This window comes from Odocoileus virginianus, chromosome 15, assembly GCF_023699985.2.
Source record: "Odocoileus virginianus isolate 20LAN1187 ecotype Illinois chromosome 15, Ovbor_1.2, whole genome shotgun sequence".
Lineage (NCBI taxonomy): Eukaryota > Metazoa > Chordata > Mammalia > Artiodactyla > Cervidae > Odocoileus > Odocoileus virginianus.
The window spans coordinates 49,551,097-49,577,703 of NC_069688.1; the positions used below are offsets into that span (position 1 = coordinate 49,551,097).

Genomic DNA, 26,607 nt, shown 5'->3' on the forward strand with positions numbered 1-26,607 from the left:
TAAGCACAGATGTTTAAATTTTTTTTCCCCCAAAAAAAGCTGCTTAGATGGAAAAGCAAGCATAAATATAGGGTTCATGAAAAGCAATAGTGAAATTTTTTAATGAATATTTTACAGAAAATATATATGCCAAAACCAGACAAAGCCTCCTCACCTTCTCATAAAATGATATATAAGCAATAACCATTCCATTAAAAAAAATGAATGAGTCTTAAAAGTCAATCTGTGTAAAAGCACCTTCTTGAGTACATCTAAAAATTACAATACAATTCTCAAAAAACTAAACAGAATTACCGTATGATCCAGCAATTCCATGCCTAGGAATACACCAAAAGGAACTGAAAACAGGTATGCAAACAAAACCTTGCACATGATGTACACAGCAGCACTATTCACAATAGCCAAATGGTGGAAACAGCTGAAATGTCCTTCAACAGATTAACGGGTGAACACAATGTGACATATCCACACACTGGAATATTACTCAGTCATAAAAAGAAATGACAACATCACACATGCCACATCATGGACCAACCTTGAAAATATAAGCTATGTGAGTCAAGCACAAAAGCTACACACACTGTATGTTTCTATTTATATGAACTCTCCAGAATAAGTAAATCCACAGAGATAGAAAGCAAATCAGGGGCTTAATGGGGGTTTCCCTTTGGGGGGGAAGAAGTATTTTGGAACCATTAGTTCCAAATAGTGGAGCTGTTCCAAATAGTGGCTGTCCAATACTGTGAGAGTACTAAAGGCCACTAAATTGTACACCTAAAAATAGTAAATTCAGTTGTTATGTGAATTTTACTTCAATTTTTTAAAAAAGTGTAAAGAATGTAGAAGGTTCAGAAATATGAATGATCACAGTCTCTCAGACATAAATTTCTCCCTTCAGACTCATTCAGTCTATCACTATGAACCAGAGTTCCTAAAACACCTCTTCACAGGCCCCTTGTCTCGGGCAGAAGTGGGAAGACTTCAGGTGTCTTCCCAATTTTTTTCACGAGAACCTCTAACCCTGGGAGAAGATCCTACTCTCCCAACCACCTCGGAGACTCCCAGGCAGAGAATGGGTGAATCAATAGCAGAAACCCACAGCACAGGGTCTGCCGGAGAATGCGTTCACCCACACAGTTTTGCTGAGGCTGCCTACTGTACAAGGTAGGGCAACAGCACAGCTGCATGAAACACAGCCCTGACTTCCCAGAACTCTGTGGAATGAATCTAACAGAGCTTCATGAAAAGAGACAACATGGGAAGAAGGCACAGCTTGGAGGGAGAGGCGCCTGAGGGGCACGGGTGCCGGGGGAGATGGGTGGATCAGGGGACGTCCTCTCCTAAAGGGCAGAAGGGACTTAGCCGGACAAAGGTGGGGCAGAAGAGCCTTCAGGAGCCCATGTGGAGGCCACAAGTGATGCGCAACCAGGCGGCTGTGAGGCAGGAGAGAAGGCTTGGAGGGCTCCCAGGAACACCCCTGATTTTACAGGATGGAGACCATGCCCCGAATGCCCACGGTTCTATCAGGCCCCACTCTAGATCCAATAACCAGGATCTCCTCTTTTCTTCCCAACAGGCGGGTCCCTAGCGACCACAGAGAAGAAGCACCAGGGAAAAGCTGCCCACTCAACACACAGATCTTTCCAACAGTTTTCTGCCAAGTGCAGTGGGACCAGGCGGGGAGGTAAGGCAGGACTGTAAAACACGAGCTCTCATCTTCTTCAGCTTTGTTCAAGGTCCCCTTTGTGGTCAATCAATGCCCTTCACGACCACCTCCAGGGCTCATTCTCCGACAGCTGCAGCCCACGGACCAAGGCAGCCTGACCCCTCTGTGATGCCCCCGCCTCATCAACTAACGTTCATGCTTGGGGATCACGTGTCTTATGTTAAGTTGTCCCCCCCGCAGGCAACATTCTACTTTGCTTAAAGACAGAGACTATGTCACTTTTCCCCCTTCCGCTCTTTCTGTGGGGTGTGTGGGACATGGTACCCTAGACCAACACAAGGCACAGTGTGGCACCCAAAAATCCTCGAAAGAAATGATACTTTGAACAAATGGAATTAGAGAATATCATACATAACTGGAAACGTTACCCAAGGAGTAACTTTTCAAAGTTCACGTGAAAGCAATTTATGAAATCTGGAAGCTCTTACTTTCCTGTTCTCACCTAGGGAGTAAATAGGTCATAATACAAATTAGATCCAAATTCTGTGCTATTTCATCATCCTGTGCTGTGCTTGGTCGCTCAGTCACGTCTGACTCTTTGTGACCCCATGAACTGTAGCCGGCCAAGCGCCTCTGTCCCTGGGGACTCTCCAGGCAAGAATACTGGAGTGGGTGGCCATGCCCTCCTCCAGGGGATCTTCCCCACCCAGGGATCGAACCCAGGTCTCCCACTTCGCAGGCAGGTTCTTTACTGACTGAGCCACAAGGGACGACATCATCATCCTAGATGAGCATCTATCTAAAGGGCATATAACACAAATATCTAGCAGGCTCATAAAACATCCACTCTCCTGAGGAGAAAATAAAATGTGTTTCCACTGACAGATGTGGTGCCAATGAACACCTGCAGATCCTGCAGATGACTCAACATGGCAGGCTTCGCTACATTTTTGGATTTCGTCCTGTAATCAGTGCCGACATATGACATCACTGAAAACACCTTTCTAACCGCACAGATATTAACAAATACTAAAATCAAATTCTGTGCATCTTGAGTTGCACAGAAGAGCCATACCCTGTGCTGTTTTTAAAATTAAGTGTATATTATATATAATATTCACTGAACAGTAATAAGTGGACCAGGAAACAAATATAAAGGTGTCAGAGGACAACTCAAAACATATCATGGGATAGTCAGAAAGTTAGAGAGCGAAAACCATTTGGTTTTGAAGGGGTGAAAAAAGGCATGCATCCCTGTGTAATGCCAATAATGAAAAACACGTCCACACCTTGACCTCATTCTGGAAGGAGGAGAAGAAACAAAACCTCATTCCATTAGAAAACAACTCGCCCTCGGGCAGCAGCCTCTGATTAGGTTACCTGTTAATACTGTCATTTGCTATCTGGATTCCACAGTCTATTTGCAACACTGTTTTATAATCCACGTAAGCTTTCTGATACTGCTCTACAGTTTCATAGGCCATTGCACGTCGAAGAAGAGGCTTGATGGAGAATGGATGAAGTTCCAGGGCCCTAAAGGAGACAGAAATATTATATGTCATTTGTTATGAAGATCACTCCCTAACTTATACTAACCTGACATATCTGTTAGGACTGAACTCTCACATACATGCATATCTGATATTTCACCTTGGGGGCCTGGCAACATACCAGAAAGGCAAACCCAGAGCAGCAGAGCAATCAATCTGTGGTTACTGCCTTTCTTTTAAACCAGTCCCCTCTGGCACCTGCTCTTCCCCCAGTGAGACTGAGCTTCCAGGGAGCAGGCACTGCCTACCCCTCCAAGCCCCCCTCCCAGGGTCGCCCCCCACCCCCATGGGCCAATAGAGGCCACATGGCACAGGGACAGAGGAGGCTTTTCACCAGGTTCTTGTTACTGACAGATCCAAGGGAGAATTTTATTTGCACCTATGTAATTTTTTATTAGCACAGGACTACAATACCTACAACACCTTTTGAAAATCAGCCCTCTAAAATTTAACACAGTTGATTATGATTTACTTGCTGCCAAAGAGCTTCAAAAATAGACTGGAGGAAATTGTGGAAGTTAGTATACAGTGATTTCTGTAAGTCATGAATTTTCTAGTGCTCCTCCTATTCTGTGAAGTACTTCCAGTATCACTAGAGACATGTTTCAAGGTTATGTTCTTGGTTTTGTTTGAAGTAACTGCTTAAGGCTACGTCACTAACTTAATGCACTTCACTATACTCTGAAATAAAGCATACAATCAAAAGATGGTATTTATAAGTGAAAACTATTGTACTCTTAGTTTTGACAAAATCAGTTGAAACTGTCAAGAAGTATTATGGATCAATACCAACATTTATTAATATTCCACGCAGAGATCCCATGAAGAGCCTACTTCCTCTCTGATCTGCTAACAAGAATCTGCACCAGACTGTCCACAGTGGGGATAAAGGTTTGCTCGCCTGGTGATTCTTCTGCACAAGCAGTTTGCATATATCAGACATTTGATCTGCCTCAGGAAAAGCATGATTTCTTCCCCAGGAGACCTGTCTATCCCCGTCTACAGAGATCTGGAAGGAGGAAGCCCTGACAACACCTGTTGGTGTGAGTCTCTGCAGACGTGCTCACCTAATGTCACAACAGGCCTGGGAGGTACATATTCATATGTGCAGGTCACAGATGAGGGAGCGATCTGCCTACAAGCCTGATCTTCTGAACTTAAGCCACGGGAGACCAAGGGCATTGCTGGTCTCGATCATTACTATATCCCAGCACCTAGATCACAGAGGGCCACTGGAGGCGCTCAGCAAACCCCGCCCAAGTGAACCTTCAGGACCCACACTCTTGCCACCACAAGCGCAGATGAAAGCACCACATATTAAGAAAGGCGCAGTCACCTTGCCACCCGGAGCCCTTGGTAATTCTTCACATTGTACGGATCCTCAACTGCACATGTGGGTGTGCTCCTGGGCTGTATATCACTGACTTTGTTCTAGAAATGTCATTAAACCTAATCAGCATAATTTCTTTGAAAAAGAATCATTTTTGCTCTGCCTAGGTACTAGGATTGAGGATGATTTTAATGATCTCTTTTGCACTGTACTGGATTTAAAATTTTTTTTTCCGTAATAGGTTATGTGTTACTCTTGTAACCAGTAAAAGTTATTTTAAAAATAAAAGTCTATTAAAAACACTCAAACACTAGAAAACAGGTTTTTGGGTATCAGGATCTATCACCTGCACCCCTGTCTTAAATCTACCTTAGCTTAATGCTTATGAGATATTAACTACATGAACACTAATTATAAATGTAGGTCACAGACACAAGAGTACCCCTATTTTACAAAAGACTTCCAATGCCCGAGAAGCTATTTATCCACAAGATGGACCTGAGGTAGGCGTGGAATCTAAAACTGAATGAGATGATGCATTTAATTTATAGCATTTCCCAGCTGAGTAAATGCAAAGTTTTTCTTTTTAATCACAATCCTGAAAACGAATGTTGAGCTTATGAATGGGAGTTCCACTAAACAAAACAAAACAAAACAAAACAAGTACATCTATTCATAAGCACACACACAGAGAACTTTTAAATCAGAGTTTACAAAAGTTTAACTACTCAAGTTAAAACAGCTAAGAATCTAAAAGAGCATTCTAATTTCAAGTCCATCAGAGAGAAGCAAAGATAAGCAAAAATAGAATTATTAGGCAACATTCATTTGTCTTGAGTCTGTCAAAATACTCTCAATGGGAAGTCCAGGAAAAAGTTTTGATATGTTTAGATAACTCAAAAAGTGACAGATTGGGAGCTGTGAAGATGTTTTTTAGCTGATAAACAATTACGAGAATTGTTTTATGGTTTTTCCAGTAGTCATGTACCAACATAAAAGTTGGACCATAAAGATGGCTGAGTGCTGAAGAATTGATGCTTTCGAATTATGATGTTGGAGAAGACTCTTGAGAGTCCTTTGGACTGCAAGGAAATCAGTCAATCCTAAAGGAAATCCATCTGGAATATTCGTTGGCAGGACTGATGCTGAAGCTCCAATACTTTGGCCACCTGATGGGAAGAGGTCTCACTGGAAAAGACCCTGATGTTGGGGAAGATTGAAGGTAGGAGAAGGGGATGACAGAGGATGTGAATTTAAGCAAACTCCAGGAGACAGTGGAAGACAGAGGAGCCTGGCATGCTGCAGTCCATGGGATCACAAAGAGACAGACGCAACTTAGCAGCTGAACAACAATTATGAGAATAAAAAGTAATTTCTAGAAATAATTCTAGAAATTTCTAGAAATTACTTTATTGTTTAAAACCACTAATGTTTTAAACTCTTCTTAGGTGTCATATCCCTGTTTCATGCTTCACCTGGAAGCCTAACCTAGAAACTTGGAGATGCTGAGAGGAGAAGGCAGGGCCCACAGCCCCTGAGTTTCTCAAATAAGCGTCATGCTCCCAACAGCAACTCTTGACCCTCATATGCCCCTGGAAAAGAGCTCAGGGAAGTGCTTCAGAATAGGCCCTAGGATTGTAGACACTTAAAAATCAAATACTTTCCCCAAAAAAAGTGCATAAAAAGTTATTTCACAGGTAAATCTATGAAAGTTATTTCATAAGTTCTCCCTTATCTTAAATTTTGCCCCCAGGGAATTTTTCTTTTTCACTGTTTGAAACCTGCTACCACTTGTAATAAGAGTCAGTGCAAACAACTTTCCAAGGAGCAAAGATAATTAACCAAAAAACTAAAACATAGGTTTTCTTTAAAAGGTATATAACCTTTTTAGGTGAAGAGAATAGAGTCATATCTCTGCTAATAACTAGTTTTCAATACAGCCATACTTCAACATGTCCCCCAAGGCAAATCATGGTTTCCCTGGCATTAAAATGAGTTTGAGAATCATTGCTTTGGAGTAAAATCACTCCAATCACCCAATCACCTTATGCTGAGACTCATATGTCAGGTATCAAAGAAAACATCTAAGTAGGTCGGTTTCTAGAAAAGTCAGTACTGACCTGCAGAACCAGATTCCCTGGCCGAGAACACAGCCCTTCGCTGAGGACCCCTCACCTAAACCACCACCCATTTCCCCTCTGCCTCCTCCCTCCCCGGCAGGCAATCTCCTGCTCTCCTTCAAGACAAAACTCCATTCCAGTCTTAACAGTCTCCTCTGTGACTTCCTCCTGGGTCTCCACTGAAACACAACACATTTTAGCAAGAAAATGTCTTACACCATATCTCACTTACACCATCTCACTTAGGGATAAAGTAAGTCCACTGTTTTTTAACCGGAGTACTGAACTCACTGAAGGAAGACTGAGACAAGTCTGAAGGGTAATGTATTAGGCAACAGACACTTGAACTGAAAGGTTCTCAGCTGCAAATCGCAAGGTGCTTGATACTATGCAAATCTACTTGGTCTTATTGTTAGTTATGGGCAGTGGCAAACATTTAACAGCTGGCTCTCCTGAGAACAAAGACCCAGATTTGTGGCATCGGCCAATTTTCATAGTATTAGTAGTACTCCAATCATGTCAGATTTCAACTACCAACTTGACTTCACCCAACTCACCAAATCCTGATAAACGTTGTGAGCTAGCACAACTGTTAATGATGTCTAGAGACAGACCAAAGTGAATATAAATATTTTTTATTTTAAATTTTAATATGTAAAATTGGCAAAAAATACAAGCAGCTCATGGCTTTCTTTTTAAACTGCAGGCACAGATACTAGCAAGATTTCACCCACATATATAAACTGATACTATCAATGAAAAAAAAAATTGTTTACCTTATAATCAAGGTGTCCATGTATGCCACTGTCCAAACTAGGGCTTCTAAGAGTGAAAGGGAGTAATACTAATAATTATACCACACAACAGGAGTAAACCAAGGCTGTGAGGTTACACCAGTACATGCAGCTTCTTATTTTTTAGATGCACTAACACATTAATGCAGAAAGCGAAGAGGAACTAAAGGGCTTTTTGATGAAGGTGGAAGAGAGTGAAAAAGCTGGCTTAAAACTCAACATTCAAAAAACTAAGATCATGGCATCTGGTTCCATCACTTCATGGCAAATAGATGGAGAAAAAGTGGGAACAGATTTCAATTTCTTGGGCTCCAAAATCACTGTGGATGGTGACTGCTGCCATGAAATTAAAAGATGCTTGCTCCTTGGAAGAAACACTATGACAAACCGAGACAATGTATTAAAAAGCAGAGACATCTCTTTGCCCACAAAGGTCCATATAATCAAAGCTAGGGTTTTTCCAGTAGTCATGTACAGATGTGACAGTGGGACCATAAAGAAGGCTGAGTGCCAAAGAACTGATGCTTTCGAACTGTGGTGCTGGAAAACTCTTGAGAGGCCCTTGGACAGCACAGACATCAAACCAGTCAATCCTAAAGGAAATCAACCCTGGATATTCATTGGAAGGACTGATGCTGAAGCTCCAATACTTTAGCCACCTGATGCAAAGAGCCGACTCACTGGAAAAGATCCTGATGCTGGGAAAGACTGAGGGCAAGAGGAGAAGGGGGCAAGAGAAGATGAGATGATTGGATGACATCATCGACTCAATGGACATGAGTTTGAGCAGACTCTGGGAGACAGTGAAGGACAGGAAAGCCTGGTGTGCTGCAGTCCATGGGGTCTCAAAGAGTCGGACACGACTTAGTGACTGAACAACAACAAATAGTATCTTCTTTCCAAAGGGCTCCTCAAGCAGGCTTAATATTTAATGGTTAAAAAAAAAAGATACTTTTAATTCATGTAAATATACTCATCCATCTCAGCATGTAACTTGTTGAGTACCATGGGTGACTACTGTGCTTGAGGGATGCACACGCGATTTCTGACCTCAGAGAGTTTAAATTCCTATGCAGAGGGTGACATACGTGCCTACAGGTATGAGAGTGACAGTCAAGCGTCACAGCCATGCAGAAGACCAGGAAGTATGAGGTGACAAGGAAAGTGGAGAGGAGGGGGAAGCTGAGGAAAGATTCCTGAAGCAAGGTTGTGCAGAGGGCATTACCCATATAGACCAAATGAGAGTAGAAAGCTTGTTTTGTGGGGAAGAGCAGGGGTGCAGTGTGGTGACAAAGTGTTAGTCGCTCAGTAGTGTATGACTCTTTGCGAACCCTTGGACTATAGCCCACCAGGATCCTCTGTCCATGGAATTCTTCAGGCAAGAATACTGGAGTGGGTGGCCATTCCCTTCTCCAGGGGATCTTCCCGACCCAGGGATCCAACCTGGGTCTCCTGCATTGCGGGCAGATTCTTCACCGCCTGAGCCGCCAGGGAAGCAGAGATTATAATGATCTGCAAGAGCATACCGGGCAACTGAACACAGGCTGAAACAGTCTGCACAAAATAATGCTTCAGGAAAGGTCATCCTGATGCCACAGTGGATTGGAGGAGGCAGAGACACCAGTCAGAAGGCTTCTCCAATACTCTGGGATCGATGTGGAAAGAGTATGATTAAGGTGGTAGCTAAGAAATGAAAAAAGTTTGCACAAACATCTTCTATAATTGCCTTCATATATGTAAAAGGATTTAAGAGTTTTTGTGTTAACCAATTAACGCACCTTCAATGTCTTAAAAAATTAGATTTACGCAAAAAAGTTAGAAGGGTATTAAATACTGCATTCATCCCACTGAAATGAAAATCTGGTGACAAAGCTGAAAAGCGGGCAGTTTACCTGTTACAATCCTGAATACAGCCACTGCAGTTTCCGTCTTTGAGGTAACATGCTGCTCTATTTGAATATAAGATACTTAGATCGGCTGCACTTCCACTTCCTAAAAATCACATTTAATTAAATGGTTACAATCCATTGGCGGAATCACAGTTCAGCAGACGACTGAGGTCTCCCACTGCACCGCGGTCCTACACCCGGGGCTAAGGCGGCTGCGAGCAGCTCCTAGTGCCCGTGCCGGCCGGAGGCCAAGCCCGGGACCTGCAGCTGCCAACGCGCCCCGCCCCGGGCACACGCGGCGCGCCCCGAGGTTCGGCCGCATCCGCCCTGCCCTCGGTTCCCGGGAAGGGAACGGACGCGGCGGGCGCCCGTCATTCGCGAGGGGCCGGGGAGACCGCCGGGCGCAGCTCACTCACCTGCGGGCTCCAGCTGCGCGATCGCCGCCGAGTATTTGAGCGCCGCCTCGGAGAACTGCCCATTCTGAAAGAGCTCGTTGCCCTGGCTCTTCAGGGCGGCGGGGCCCACCGGGGCGGCGGGCGCGGGCGGGGGCGCGTCGGGTCCCGGGGACGCGCCGGCCGCGGGCTCCCCGGCGGCCCGCCCGCCTCCCGGCTGCCCGTTGGCGCCGCCCGCCGGGGCCGGGGCCCGCGGTCGGTCCCGCTTGTCCGCGCCGGCCCCCGGCGCCCGGCCCCGCCGCGGCGTGCCCTTCTCCTGCCGCTTGCCGCCCTCGCTCCTGCGCGTCAGCTTCTTCTGGATGTTGCCCATGGCGCGCGGCTCGGCGGCGCGCCCGGCTCCCGCCGGCTCCGCGGCCTCTGTGGGGAGTGGATGCGGGAAGTGACTGTTTGCATCATCGGGAGCAGCTACCGCGGAGGCCGCGGCGGTGCCAGCACGGAGGCGGAGTCGCTGGCGAAGCTGGGCGGAGCCGGCCCGCCCCTCGCCGGGAGCCGGGCAGTTCCGGCGCCGCTGGAGGCCGGTCAGCCCCGAGGGTCCCGCGCTCCTTTGGACCCTGGGGCTTTCCGGGCTGAGGACTGAAGTCAAGCCTGGATTTAACTCTTCGAACGCCGAAGAGTTTGGGATGTGAAAACCGGCATTTCAAACATCATTCCCTCCATCACAGCGTACGTGTCGAGGTAGACCTTACAAAATTTGTACTGTTCTTACGCTTAACAATTTACAAATGAATGAATGAAGTTACTAAGACTTGAAAAAACAACTGCACTCCCAAGTCAGGGCAGCCTTTCCTTCTGTTAAAGAACTGGGAGAAGATAATTATTTCAAATTATCTTTTTCAAATAATCAAAAAATTATCAATTTTTTTCAAATTATCAAGTCCAAGTGATTTTTAAGGCATTTAAAAATGATTTTAGCAAAGAACTCACATAAAACAGGCACCTAGTTTTTAAAGTGAACCTTAAAAAGTCAGTAAAATTTCCATTACAATACCTTACTCCAAGTAAAAAATTCCTCTGATCTTGACTGAAAGATTTCAAGTATTTATCGGAGCTTTAATAATTGATTATTGAACTGATTTTTAACTATGAAAATAACAAATATTTCATTGATGGGTGTCTAAATATTTAAAACAAAGCAATTCATCATTTCAAAGCACTGACTGCAGAGACTTCCCAACTTTCTCTTGTAACAAATTCTAATCTAATTTTTAGTGAATGTATTTCCCATTCTGTTTCATGAATGGTAAAGCCAAAATCTGAAGCACAGATGAGATAGAAAGCCACAAATATATAAATGAAAATCAGTGGGTAGATGATGGTCACCTTAAGGCAGGCAATGAGTGTATAAAAGCACACTAATTAATACAGTTTTCTATACAGCAGAATGACATTCAATTTTGGATCACTAACCAAAAGATGCTTAATTATTAAAACAAAAGATGATCTTGTAATAGTGATAAATCCCTAGATTGAACCCAGGAGAATTATTAGATCAAGGCTCTAGTACTCTTCATCTGGTATTTGCTGCTCAGGTTCCACCCAGAATAAAAATGGTTGGAAGCATAAATCAGTGTCAGCAGAAATGACAGGCAGCTAGTATTGTTTTGTTCCCTTGTGTGTCATCCCCTCATGTCTGGCCAATACTGTTAATAAATAGCTGCTATTTATTTAGAAGTTAATATGAGTTAGGACCTTTACATATATTATCATTCTTAATTATCATTAATCTTCATACTAAGTATTATCCCCACATTACAAATGAAGAAAGAGAGAAGAAGACTAAGGAATTCTCTGAAGCATGAAGAGCTAAAAACCAACGTAACTGGGATTCAGGATCCAGAGGAAATGAAATGAATGCTGTACCTCTTTCCTTAAGATTGAAATGCCCCTGAAATTTCCCTGCACAGGTAAGCAGAGACCCAAAGACGAAAGACGTGTGAGTCCTGGGGGCTATTTAGCTCCCTGGAAGACATTCCAGAGGAGTTGTTCAGAAGATGGCTCCAAGTATAGATCAGAGGAGGCCTTATCTGGAAGACACTGACTTGGGAATTGCTAGCGTAAAGACAATCATCAAAGTTTGGTGGGTGTGAAGGAAGTCACTGAGATCTTCCAAAGGATCCCTGAGAAATAAAACACTTAAAAAGATGATCAGAATCACCAGTGGAGGTGGAGTACCACCTAGAAATGAGAGGGAAAAAACGGGAAGGTGTACTGCTTCAGAAACGAAGAGGAAAGAGTATTTCAGGGACAAGGGAGTCAACGATAACAACTATCAAAGGAAGGAATGACCAATGGTTGTCACTTCATAAAGACTAAAGGAAACCATCAGATCTAAAAACTACAAAGACTTCCGTACCCTTGGGTGGTGCGGTGGTTTAGGGTAGCTGGTAGAGACAAAAATTCTCAAGGAAATACCAGCAAACTGAATCCAATAGCATATTAAAAGCATTATACATCATGACCAATGGGATTTATCTCAGGAATGGAAGAGTATTTCAACAGTAGAAAGAATCAGTCTATTCAACACCTGCCATTAATAGAACATGGGGAAAAAACCATATGACCATAGCTGACACTGAAAAGGAACTTGACAAAATTCAATACTCTTTCATGATTTAAAAAAAAAAGAAAACCTCAAAAAATGAAGAAGTAAAATTTCCCAACATGATTAAGTACATTAAGTACATTTATGAAAAACACAGCTAAGATCATACTCAATAGTGAAACCCTAAAAGCTTTCCCCTGAAGATAATGTTTTCACTGTAGCTACTCAACGTAAGTTGTAACCTGGTCAGCTGAGACAAGAAAAAGAAAGAAAGAAAAGATGTCCATACTGGAAAGGAAAAAGTAAAACTATCTCTATTCAAAGATAACATGATTATCTTCAGATAGATTCTTTGGGATTATATATTTACATAATACATGCACACACACAAACAAGTTAATAAGAAAATTCAGCAATTTCAGTGTACAAGTTGTTGTTCAGTCACTCAGTAGTGTTTGACTCTTTTTCACCCCATGGACTACAGCACACCAGGCTTCCCTGTCCTCTATCCCCTGGAGTTTTCTGAATGTTGAGTTTTCTGAAATGAACTGGAATTGTTTTTTGAATGCTGAGTTTCAAGTCAGCTTTTTCACTCTCCTCTTTCACCTTCATCAAGAGGCTCTTTAGTTCCTCTTCGCTTTCTGCCATAAGGGTGGTGTCATCTGCATGTCTGAGGTTACTGTTGTTTCTCCGGCCAATCTTGATTCCAGCTTGAGCTTCATCCAGCCCAGCATTTCGCATGGTGTACTCGGCACATAAATTAAATAAGCAGGGTGACAATATACAGCCTTGTAGTACTCCTTTCCCAATTCTGAACAAATCCGTTGTTCCATGTCTGGTTTGAACTGTTGCTTCTCGACCTGCATACAGGTTTCTCAGAATTTTCCACATTTTGTTGTGATCCACATAGTCAAAGGCTTTAGCATAGTCAATGAAGCAGAAGTAGATATTTTTCTGGAATTCCCTTACTTTTTCAATGATCCAGTAGATCCTGGCAATTTTATCTCTGGTTCCTCTGCCTCTTCTAAATCCAGCTTGAATATCTGGAAATTCTTGGTTCATATACTATTGACATCGAGCTTGAAGGATTTTGAGCATAATCTTGCTAGCATGTGAAATGAGTGCAACGGAGCACTGAAGAATTGATGCTTTTGAACTGTGGTGTTGGAGAAGATGCTTGAGAGTCCCTTGGACTGCAAGGAGATCCAACCAGTCCATCCTAAAGGAGATCAGTCCTGGGTGTTCATTGGAAGGACTGAAGTTGAAACTGAAACTCCAATACTTTGGCCACCTCATGCAAAGAGTTGACTCATTGGAAAAGACTCTAATGCTGGGAAGGATTGGGGGCAGGAGGAGAAGGAGACGACAGAGGATGAGATGGCTGGATGGCATCACCAACTTGATGGACATGGGTTTGGGTAGACTCCAGGAGTTGGTGATGGACAGGGAGGCCTGGCATGCTGTGGTTCATGGGGTTGCAAAGAGTCGGACACGACTGAGCGACTGAACTGAACTGATATGGTAATTTCAACATTCTTTCGCATTGCCTTTCTTTGGGATTGGAATGAAAACTGACCTTTTCCAATCCTGTGGCCAATGCTGAGTTTTCCAAATTTGCTGGCACTTGAGTGCAGCACTTTCACAGCATCATCTTTTAGGATTTGAAATAGCTCAACTGGAATTCCGTCACCTCCACTAGCTTTATTCATAGTAGTGCTTCCTAAGGCCCACTTGACTTCACACTCCAGGATGTCTGACTCTAGGTGTGTGATCACACCATTGTGGTTATCCGGGTCATTAGGATCTTTTTTGTACATTTCTTCTGTGTATTCTTGCCACCTCTTCCTAATGTCTTCTGCTTCTGTTAGGTCCATACTGTTTCTGTCCTTTTTTGTGCCTTTCTTTGCAAGAAATGTTCCCTTGGTATCTCTAATTTTCTTGAAGAGTTCTCTAATCTTTCCCATTCTACTGTTTTCCTCTGTTTCTTTGCATTGTTCACTTAAGAAGGCTTTCTTATCTCTCCTTGGATCAACATATAAAAATCTGTTATTTTTATAAACTAGCAATGAAAACTTCTGAAAAGAAATTACAAAAACAATTCTATTTACAATAGTATTCAAAGGAATAAAATATTAAGGCAATTTTAACCAAGGCAATAGGACTTGTGGGATAAATATTGCTGAAAGAAATTAAATGGAAAGATATCTCTTCATCATGGATAGGAAGACTTACTTTTGTTAAAATATCAATACTATACAAAGCAGTCTACAGATTCAACATAATCCCTATCAAAAATCCATAACTTTTTTGGCAGAAATGGAAAAGCTGATCCTTCACTTTGTATGGAATTTCAAGAGGCCTAGAATAGCCGAAACAATCTTGAAAAAGAACAGAATCAAACGACTTACACTTCAGATTTAAAAACTTATGGAAAGTTACAATAATCAAAACAGTGTGATACTGATATAATGATAGACATGTAGATCAATGAAATAGAGAGTTCAGAAATAAACCCATATATCTATGGCCAAGTGATTTTTTTAGGGTAGCGTATATTTTTTAATTTTTATCAAATGGAAATCAATGTGATAGTACAATGAAAACCTCTGAAAACCACATCAGTCAGTCCATAAATCAATCAGGTGGGTTTTTTGTTGTTGTTGTTGTTTGTGGTATAGTTGATTTACAGTATTATATAAGTTTTAGGTATACAAAATAGTGATTCACAATTTTTAAAGGTTAGACTCCATTTATAGTTATAAAACATTGACTATATACCCTGTGCTGTATAATAAATCCTTGTAGCTTATTTATTTCATACATAATAGTTTGTACCACTTAATTTGACCCCCCTAGCGTGCCCCTCCCCTTTCCTTTCCCCTCTGGTAGCCACTAGTTTGTTCTCTGTGAGTCTGTTTCTTTTTTGTTATATTCACTAGCTTATTTTATTTTTTAGATTCCACATATAAGTTTTATCATACAGTATTTTTCTTTCTCTGACTTATTTCACTAAGCATAATACCCTCCAATTCCATCCACAGGATGTTGCAAATGACAAAATTTCACTCTTTTTTAAGACTGAGTAGTATTCCAGTGTGTGTGTGAAATATCATATTTTCTTTATCCATTCATCTGCCAATGGACACCAGCTGCTTGCATATCTTGGCTATTGTAAATAATGCTGCTATGAACATTGGGGTGCATGCATCTTTTCGAATTAGTGGTTTTGTTTTATTTGAATATATACCCTGGAGTAGAACTGCTAGATTATATGGTAGTTCTATTTTTAGTTTATTGAGAAACTGCCATGTTGTTTTCCACAGTGGCTGCATGCACCAATTTATGTTCCCACCAACAGGGCACAGAGTTACATTTTCTCCACATCCTTGCCGACATTGGTTATTTGTGGTCTTTTTGATGCAGCCACTCTGACAGATGTGAGGTGATATCTCACTGTGGTTTTGATTTGTGTTTCTCTGATGATTAATGATGTCGAGCATCTTTTCCTGTGCCTGTTAGCTATTTATATATCTTCTTTGGAAAAATATCTATTCAGGTGTTCTGCCCATTTTCTAATTGAGTGGTTTGTTTTGACAGAGCAAGTTAGCACTGTTTATATTTGTGGGATATTAATCTCTATTGATCATATCATTTGCAAATCTATTCTCCCATTCAGTTGATTGTCTTTTTGTTTTGCTGGTGATTTCCTTTGCTGTACTTTTTAGTTCGATTAAGTCCCATTTGTTTATTTTTTGCTTTTGTTTCCTTTGACTTAGGAGAAAGATCCAAAAAAGAAAAAAAAAATACAACTTATGTCAAAGAATGTTTTTCCTAAGTTTTCTTCAGGAGTTTTATGGTTTCTGTCCTACATTTAGGTCTTTAATCCATTTTGAGTTTATTTTTGTGTATGGTGTTAAAAAATGTCCTAATTTCATTCTTTTACATGAACTGTCCAGGCTTCCAGTACCACTTATTGGAGAGACTGTCTTCTCTCCATTATATATTCTTGCCTTCTTTGTTGTAGATTAATTGACCTTAAGTGTGTGGGTATGGCCAACTGACTTCTGACAAAGATGTCAAGTCCATTCAATAAGGAAAGAATAGTTTTTTTTTAAACAAATAATGTTAGGATAACTAAATTTCTACATGTCAAACAATAACAAAGCCCCCCAAAAAACCAAAGCTAAGTTGGACTCCCTGTTATCTGAATTCATCAAAATAAATCAATGACCTAAAAATAAGAGCTAAAACCCTAAAACTCTCAGAAGAAAACATAGGAGTAAACCTACATGACCTTGGATTTAACAGTCGACTTTTATATATGACCAAACTTTTGTGCCTCAGTTGATATTATCAAGAAATTTTAAAAACCTGTGGAATGGAAGAAATATGCTAATCAAGTATCTGATAAGGGTCTAGCATTCAGAATATATAAATAACACTTAAAGTGGAACAACAAAAAGACAATCTTCAAAATGGGCAAATGACTTGAATAAACATTTCTCCAAAGAAGACACACAAACAGCTAATAAACACATGGAAAATGATCAACATAATAAGTCATTGTTATTGTTGTTGCTTAGTTGCTAAGTCGTGTCTGACTCTTTGTGGCTCCTTGGACTACAGCATGCCAGGCTTCCCTGTCTTTCACTATCTCCTGGAGTTTGCTCAAACTCACTTCCACTGAGTTGGTGATGCCATCCAACCATCTCATCCTCTGTCGCCCCCTTCTCCTCCTGCCTTCAATCTTTTCCAGCATGAAGGTGTTTTCCAATGAGTTGGCTCTTCCCATCAGGTAGCCAAAGTATTGGAGCTTCAGCTTCAGCATCAGTCTTTCCAATGAATATTCAGGGTTGATTTTCTTTCGAATTGACTGGTTTGATCTCCACACTGTCCAAGAGCGTGTCCATGTCAAAAGTTTTCTCCAGCACCACAGTTTGAAAGCATCAGTTCTTTGGTGCTTGGCCTTCTTTATGGTCCAACTCTCACATCCGTACATGACTAGTGGAAAAACCATGGCTTTAACTATACAGACCATGGTTGGCAAAGTGATATCTCTGCTTTTTAATACGCTACCTAGGTTTGTGATAGCTTTTCTTCCAAGGAGCAAGTGTCTTTTAATTTCATGGCTGCAGTCACTGTCCACAGTGATTCTGGAGCCCCCCCAAAAATAATATCTGTCACTGTTTCCACTTTTTCCCCATCTATTTGCCATGAAGTGATGGAACTAGATGCCATGATCTTAGCTTTTTGAGGGAAATCCAAATCAAAACCGTAAGGAGTTACCACTTTATACCCTGTGGGATGGTTATACTCAAGGTGGTGAACTATAGCAAGTGTTTGCAAGAATGTGGAGGAACTGGAATCCTTATATATTGCTAGTGAAAATATAAAATGGTGTAGCCACTTTGGAAAACAGTCTTGCAGTTCCTCTAAAAGGTAAACATACAGTTTCCATATAACCCAGTATTCCACTCTTAAGTTTATACCTCCCCAAATTATAAACATATGTACATGCACAGACACAAACCAAAAATTCCTGTACATGAATGTTCACAGAAGCATTATTCATAATAGCCACAAAGTGGAAAAACCCAAATGTCCATCAACTGATTAATGAAAAAAGAAAATGTGATATTATCCATGCAATGGAATATTTGTCCATAAAAAGGAGTGAAGCACTAAAACATTGGTCTTAGTAATATTTTTTTGGATATGTCTACTCAGACAAGGGAAATAAAAGTAAAAACAAACAAATGGGACTACATCAAGCTAAAGAACTTTTGCACAGCAAACTATGAAAAACTGAAAAGGCCACCTATTGAGTGGAAGAAGATATTTGTAAACAATATATCTGATAAGGAGTTAGTATCCAAAATATATAAACAACTCATATAACTCAATAGCAAAAAAACAAACAGCTTGGTTTAAAAATGGACATAGGATATGAATAAACATTTTTCCCAAGAAAACATACAGATGGCCAATAGGTACGTGAAAAGATGCTCAACACTACTGATCATCAGAGATTAAAACAACAGTGACCTATCACCTCACACCTGTCAGAATGGCTATTATCAAAAAGACAACAATTGTTAGCAAAGATGTGGAGAAAGTATAATCCTACTCTTGGTAGAAATGTGAATTGGTACAGTAAGTATGGAGAACAGTATGGAAGTTCCTCAAAAAATTAAAAATAGAACTACCATACTGTAACAATTCCACTCCTGGGTATTTGTCTGAAGAAAACAAAAACACTAATTAGAAAAGATAAATATACCTGTCAGCGTTATTTACAATAGCCAAGATATGGAAGCAACCTAAGTGCCCAGTAATAGATGAACGGATAAAGAAGATGTAATTCATATATAAACACACACTCCAGTATTCTTGCCAGGAGAATCCCATGGACAGAGGAGCCTGGCAGGCTGTGGTCCATAGCGTCACAAGGAGTCGGACATGACTGAAGCAACTTGGCACACACTCAGCATGTGTGTGTATATATATATATGTATGTATATATTTATAATGAAATATTACTTGGTCATAAAAAATGAAGTCTTGCCATTTGTGACAATATAGATAAATGTACAGGGTATTATTCTAGGTGAAATAAGTCAGAGAAAAATAATGTATGGTTTCATTTACATGTGGAATATAAAAGCAAAGCAAATGAAGAAACATAACAAAACAGGGTCATAGATACAGAGAACAAACAGGTGGTTGCTGGAGGCCAAAGGGCTGAGGATAGGAGATTCTCTGAGGAAGATTAAGAGACGCAGACTCCAGTTGCAAAAAATAAATGAGTCACAGTTATGAAATGTACAATATGGGGAATATAGTCAACAATTATGTAATACTTTCACATGGCGACAGATCATAGCTAGACTTACTGTGATCATTTTGAAATGTACAGAAATATGAACTCACAAAGAGTTGGACACGACTGAGCGACTGAACCGAACTGACTGATGAACTCACTAAGGTGTATAACATGTTGTCAGTCAATTATACTTCAAAACCAAAGAAACAAATGCACATTAAATAGAAAAAAGATCAGATCTGTGGTTACCAGAGGTGGGGAATGAGGGGAGGGGGAACTGGATGAAGGCAGTCAGACGTCCAGTTATGAGATAAGTAAGTACTAGGGATGTAACATACAACATGATAAACATAATTAGCACTGTTTTATAGGAAAGCTGTTAAGAGAACAACAGTTCTAAGAGTTCTAATCATAAGGAAAAAAATTTTCTGTTTAAAAAAATTTCATTACCTTAGGAGATGATGGATGCTTTCTAAGCTTACTGTGCTAATCATTTCATGGTATATATGTCAAATCATTATGCTATATACCTTAAGCTTTATACAGTACTGATGTCAGTTATATCTCAATAAAATTGAAAGGGGAAAAACAAAGAATGAAATACTGATACATATTGCAACATGGATGAACCCTGAAAACATTATGCTAACGTGAGAGAAGCCAGACACAAAAGGCCACATATTGCATGATTCCATTACGTAAGATATTCAGGACAGGCAAATCCAGAGAGGCAGAAAGTTGATTAGTAGTTGCCAGGGGGAAAGGGAGAAAGGACTTATTGCTAATGGGTATGGGATCTCTTTTTGTGATGATAAAATGTTTTAAAATTAGACAATTGGGATGGTTGTACAACCTTTTGAGTCTACTAAAATCCACTGAATTTGTAAAGGATGAATTTTATGATACAGGAATTATATCTCAATTTTTTTTTTAAAAAGAGTGCTTATTTTATCTTACCCTTGACAACAAGGAATACTTTTTTTCTATCCTGGCTAACTGGATGAGAGAGGAAAAAAGAAGCTAATTTTCATCTTTTTATTAGCAATACAAAATGTATTGATCATTTAATTTCTTCCTAGTGATTTATCTACTTATATGCTTTGTGGACAGAGGAGCCTGGCTACAGTCCACAGGGTCACAAATAGTTGGACACGACTGAGAGACTGAGCGCGCATGCGCACACACACACACACACACACACACACACACACACACACACCCACACACACACACCCACACACATTTTGTTCATTTTGGTATTAGGCTCTTTAACTTGGTCTTATTGCTTTGTAAAAGTTCTTCATATTTAATGTCATTAACTGCTTGCACTTCTTTTATTTTGTCATTTGTCTTTTAATGTTTTATGGTATCTATCATGTATAATTTTTAATTTTTACATAATCAAAATCATTCTTTTTCTTTATGATTTTGTGTCTTTTAACTCTTTGAAATCCCCACCTTGATACCCTCCTGATTCCAACAATTCTAGGACAAGAGAAATATTTATATTTTATCCTTCTGTTTGTTAATGACTTTAATTTTCTTATATTTCATGTTTAAGCAGGGAACAAGCAACAACACTACCAGGGAGTCTAGATGCTTACTTTCCCCTGATGGCCACTTCTCAGTGCTCTCTCCTAGGGACTTGTCTGCGTGCTCAGTCGTGTCTGACTCTGCGACCGCATGCATTGTAGCCCTCCAGGCTCCTCTGTCCATGGGATTCTCCGGGCAAAAATGCTGGAGTAGGTCACCATTTTCTTCTCCAAGGGATCTTCCCACCTTGGGGATCAAACATGCGTCTCCTGCACTGGCAGACAGATTCTTTACCACTGGGACACCCCCTCTACTAGAGAAGGAAAATAAAAATAGGGAAGTTTCCGAGACAGCCCAGGAATTCAAATCCCAGAACCAATCAGCTTTGGGAGTCCTTAGGAGGACAGGTGAAGAAAGCCCATCAATTGTCTTATCTCAGTACCTGACACAGAGGTGCTCAGTAGCCGTCAGCTGTTAAACCCGTTGGTTATGTTGTACTTCAGTCTGGATGAACTGGGCCTGGCCAACACAGGTGGAGCCCGCAGGGGAGCGGCATTATCCCCTGAGGTTAGAACACACTAATTGCTGCATTTTCCCATGGTCTTTAGGGCTCCTTGCATCATACCCCATAATGACTGAGGGTTCTTTCTTGGAATGTGCTGGGAGGGGAACCACCAGCAAAGATTCCGACTTGATAACCTCTCTCTGGGCTTTCACATTATTTTCCTAAAAGTAACTTGGATTTCTCCTGTCTTGTTCAAGCCTCCAGGGCCTCTCTGTCCATGTTATCTAACAATGGAACTGGTAAAAATGAATATAAGATAGTTCCATTGTTCTTAGTTCATCTTCAAAGCACTGCTACTGGGCTTCCAGCCATTTAATCTACTTAATCTTTTTTTTTTTAATATATCTTGGGATTTTTTATGAATATAGAAAAACCCAAAAAATATAGGACTTGATAGGAAAACATACATTAAAATTTTATACACAGTTAAATCTTAACAGTAAAAAAATTCATACAGACTCATGCATAAGGAGAATGGGGGTGGAGGGAGGAATCCGGCAAAAAAAAACTGTAGTTGTTTCTTTGAGCTGTGAATTAAGGTTAATCTACCTAATCTTGATTTGCTTTCCTGAGAAAGGGGAATTTAAAATTTTATATCCTTCCTATAAGACATTTTTTTTCTCTGAATCTTGTGTATTTGTATGTATTCCCTAATCTACAAATGATTATGGAGGGCCATGAATGCCAGGATCAGAAACGGTCCTCTTAAAGCTCTGATTGCTTGGAGATCTGAACGGAATGCTGCTACTTGATGGGACTTGCCTTAGGGATAACCACCTATACCTTAGGGATAACCAGAGAAACATATCAATCTGATAAGCGATATTATACTACAACAATCCCGACTCAGATTTTTAATCATGGAACCATGTGTGTTACAGGCTTCCCCTGTAGCTCAGTTGGTAAAGAATCTGCCTGCAATACAAGAGACCCAGTTTCGATTCCTGGGTTGGGAAGATCCCCTGGAGAAGGGAATGGCTACCCACTCCAGTATTCTGGTCTGGAGAATCTCATGGACAGAGGAGCCTGGCAGGCTCCATGGAGTAGCAAGAGTCAGACATGACTCAGCAACTAAACCACCACCATGTGTATTACAAATGTTTTGATCAGCCCTCTCTTGTTTATCTCTAATTATGAAGAGGGCACTTTAGTATTTTGAGATGCAATTGACACAAAACATTGTATAAGTTTAAGTTGTACAGTGTGGTGATTTGATACACATATATATTGCAGAATGATTACCACAATAGGGTTACTTAACACATCCTTCACCTTGCAGAACTACTATTTTTTATGTAATAAGAATATTTAAGATCTACTTTCTTAGCAACTTTCAAGTATATAATATGATATTGTTATCTGTAGACATCATGCTGAATCCCCAGAACTTATTCATCTTATAACTGGAAGTTTATACCCTTTGACCAACTTCTCCCAATACCTCCAACCCTCAGCACCTGGCAACCACCATTCTACTCTCTATTATTATGAATTTGGCTTTTTTAAGATTCCACACATAAGTGAGATCATACAATATTTATCTTTCTCTGACTTGCTTCACTTAGCATAGTATCCTCAAGTTCCATCCACGTTGTTACAAATGGCAGGATTTTCCTTTTTATTATGGCAGGATAATATCTCTTGTGTGTGTATCTGTGTCTATATCTGTTTATATCACACTTTCTGTACTTATTCATCCATTGGTAGACACTAAGATTGTTTCCATGTCTTGGCTATTGGGAATAATACTGCAATGAACAATGGATATCTCTTCAAGACAGTGATTTCATTTCTCTTGGACCCATAAGTGAGATGGCTGAATCATATTTTAAATTTTTTAGTTAAAATGTAATTTTTAATTTTTTTACTTAAAAATTTGAAAATAGTTCTATTTTTAATATTTTGAGGAACCACCATACTCTTTTCCATAGTGGTTATATTCCCTCCAACAGTGTACAAGAGTTCCCTTTTCTCCATATCCTTGCTGACACTTGTGACCTCTTGTCTTCTTGATGATGGCCATTCACACAGGAGTGAGGTTTTCATTGTGGTTTGGCTTTCCATTTCCCTGATTAGTCATATTGAGCACCTTTTCATGTACTTGTTGGCCAAATGAAGGTCTTCTTTGGAAAAATGTCTATTTAGTTCCTCTGCCCATTTTTTAAATCAAAATCAGTATTAGTCCTTAACTCACTTGTTGCTCAACATATGTTCAAACTCTGATGAGTTCTTGGCACAGCTTCAGCACAAGAGTGGATAAACACCAAATTCTACTTGTTTCTTTCATAGGATGGCCCAGTGATGTTCAGCCTGGGTTTTATGGAACCTATACTTTCTTCTTGTTGTTGTTCATTCACTAAGTCATGTCTGACTCATTGCAACCCCGTGAACTGCAGCAGGCCAGGCTTCCCTGTCCTTCACTGTCTCCCAGAGTTTGCTCAAACTCATGTCCATTGAGTTGGTGATACCATCCAATCATCTCGTCTTCTTTCGCCCCCTTCTTCATCGGCCCTCAATCTTTCCCAGCATCAGGGTCTTTTTCTAATGAGTCGGCTCCTCACAGCAGGTAGCCAAAGTATTGCAGCTTCAGCTTCAGCATCAGTCCTTCCAATGAACACTCGGGACTGATTTCCTTTAGGACTGACTGGTTTGATATCCATGCTGTCCAAGGAATGCTCAAGAGTCTTCTCCAGCACCACAATTCGAAAGCATCAATTCTTTGGCATTCAGCCTTCTTATGGTCCAATTCTCACATCCATACATGACTATTGGAAAAACTATACCTTTGACTATATGGACTTACGTCAGCAAAGTAATGTCTCTGCTTTTTCATATGCTTTCTGGGTTTGTCATAGCTTTTCTTCCAAGGAGCAAGCATCTTTTAATTTCATGGCTACAGTCACCCTCTGCAGTGATTTTGGAGCCGAAGAACACAAAATCTGTCACTGTTTCTGCTTTTTCCCCATCTATTTGCCACGAAGTGATAGGAATGGATGCCATGATCTTTGTTTTCTAAATGTTGAGTTTTAAGCCAGCTTTTTCACTCTCTTCTTTCACCTTCGTCAAGAGGCTTTTTAGTTCCTCTAAGGTTTCTGCCATTAGAGTGGTATCATTTGCATATCTAAGGTTGTTGATATTTCTCCTGGCAATCTTGATTCCAGCTTTGAGTCATCCAGCCTGGCATTTTGCCATTGTACTCTGCATATAAGTTAAATAAGCAGAATGACAACATACAGCCTTGACGTACTCCTTTCCCAATTTTGAACCAGTCCATTGTTCCATGTCAGCTACTAACTGGTGCTTCTTGTCCTGCATACGGGTTTCTCAGGAGACAGGTAAAGTGGTCTGGTATTCCCATCTCTTTCAGAATTTTCCAGTTTGCTGTGATCCACACAGTCAAATGGTTTCACGTAGTCAATGAAGCAGAAGTAGATGTTTTTCTGGAATTCCCTTGCTTTTTCTATAATCCAACAGATGTTGGCAATTTGATCTCTGGTTCCTCTGCCTTTTCTAAATCCAGCTTGAACATCTGGAAGTTCTCAGTTCACATACTGCTGAAGCCTAGCTGGAAGGATTTTACACATAATCTTGCTAGCGTGTGAAATGAGTGCAATTATATGGTAATTTGAATATTCTTTGGCATTGCCTTTATTTGGGACTGGAATGAAAACTGAACTTTTCCAGTCCTGGAACATTGCTGAGTTTTCCAAATTTGGTGGCATATTGAGTGCAGCACTTTCACAGAATCATCTTTTAGGATTTGAAATAGCTCAGCTGGAATTCCATCACCTCCACTAGCTTTGTTCGTAGTAATGCTTCCTAAGGCCCACTTGACTTTACACTCCAGGATGTCTCGCTCTAGGTGGGTGACCACACCATCATGGTTATCTGGGTCATTAAGACCTTTTTTGTCTAGTTCTGTGTATTCTTGCCACCTCTTCTTAATCTTGTCTGCTTCTGTTAGGGCCTTGCTGTTTCTGTCCTTTATTGTGCCCATCTTTACATGAAATGCTCCCTTGGTATCTCTAATCTTCTTGAAGAGATCTTTAGTTTTTCCTATTCAATTATTTTCCTCTATTTCTTTGCATTGTTCGCTTAAGAAGGCTTTCTTATCTCTCCTGGCTCTTCTCTGGAACTCTGCATTAGGTTGGGTATATCTTTCCCTTTCTTCTTTGCCTTTCACTTATCTTTTCTCAATTACTTGGAAGGCCTCCTCAGACAACCACTTTGCCTTCCTGCATTTCTTTTTCTTGGGGATGGTTTTGGTCACTTCCTCCTATACAATGTTACAAACCTCCATCCGTAATTCTTCAGGCACTAATCCCTTGAATCTTTCCATCACGTCTACCACATAATCAAAAGGGATTTGATTTAGGGCATACCTGAATGGTCCAGTGGTTTTCCCTACTTTCTTAAAGTCTGAATTTGGCAATAAGGAATTCATGATCTGAGCCACAGTCAGTTCCAGATCTTCTTTTTACTGACTGTATAGAGCTTTCCCATCTTCAGGTACAAAGAATATAATCAATCTGATTCAGTATTGACCATCTGATGATGTCCACATGTAGAGTTGTCTCTTTTGTGGTTGGAAGAGGGTGTCTGCTATGACCAGTCCATCCTTTGGCAAAACTCTGTTAGCCTTTGCCTTGCCTCATTTTGTACTCCAAGGCCAAACTTGCCTGTTACTCCAGGTATCTCCTGACTTTCTACTTTTGCATTCCAGTCCTCTATGATAAAAAGGACATCTTTTTTTCTTTTTGGTGTTCTGGAAGGTCTTGTAGGTCTTCATAGAACCGGTCAACTTCAGCTTCTTTGGCATCAGTGATTGGGACAAAGATTTGGATTACTGTGATGTTGAATGGTTTGCCTTAAAGATGAACAGAGATCATTCTGTCATTTCTGAGACTGCATCCAAGTACTGTATTTCAGACTCTTTAGTTGACTATGAAGGCTACTCCATTTCTTCTAAGGGATTCTTGCCCATAGTAGTAGATATAATAGTCATCTGAATTAAATTTGCCCATTCCCATCCATTTTAGTTCTCTGATACCTAAAATGTCAGTGTTCACTCTTGCTATCTCCTGCTTGACGACATCCAATTTACTTTGATTCACGGATCTGACATTCTAGGTTCCTACACAATATTCTTTACAGTACTGGACTACTTTCACCACCAGACACATCTACAACTGAGTGATATTTCCACTTGAGCCCAGGCTCTTCATTCTTTCTGGAGCTGTTTCTCCACTTCTCCCCTCCACTCCTCTCCCAATACTCCCCAGGTGTATTGGACACCTACCCACCTGGAGGGCTCATCTTCAAGGGTCATATCTTTGTGCCTTT

At 40.7% G+C, this 26,607-nt stretch overlaps 1 protein-coding gene across 3 annotated transcripts in view; it reads right to left on the minus strand.

The window, feature by feature from the left end:
• SPAG1 (sperm associated antigen 1) overlaps positions 1 to 26,607 on the minus strand; it is an 82,062-nt gene that overhangs the window by 16,532 nt on the left and 38,923 nt on the right. For all 3 annotated transcript variants that reach the window (XM_070477324.1, XM_070477326.1, XM_070477325.1), the window contains 3 exons: positions 9,766 to 10,158; positions 9,353 to 9,452; positions 3,047 to 3,199 (listed from right to left, as the gene is read on the minus strand). In XM_070477324.1, coding sequence (XP_070333425.1) covers positions 3,047 to 3,199; positions 9,353 to 9,452; positions 9,766 to 10,158 — 646 coding nt within the window. The remainder of the gene's footprint in view (positions 1 to 3,046; positions 3,200 to 9,352; positions 9,453 to 9,765; positions 10,159 to 26,607) is intronic.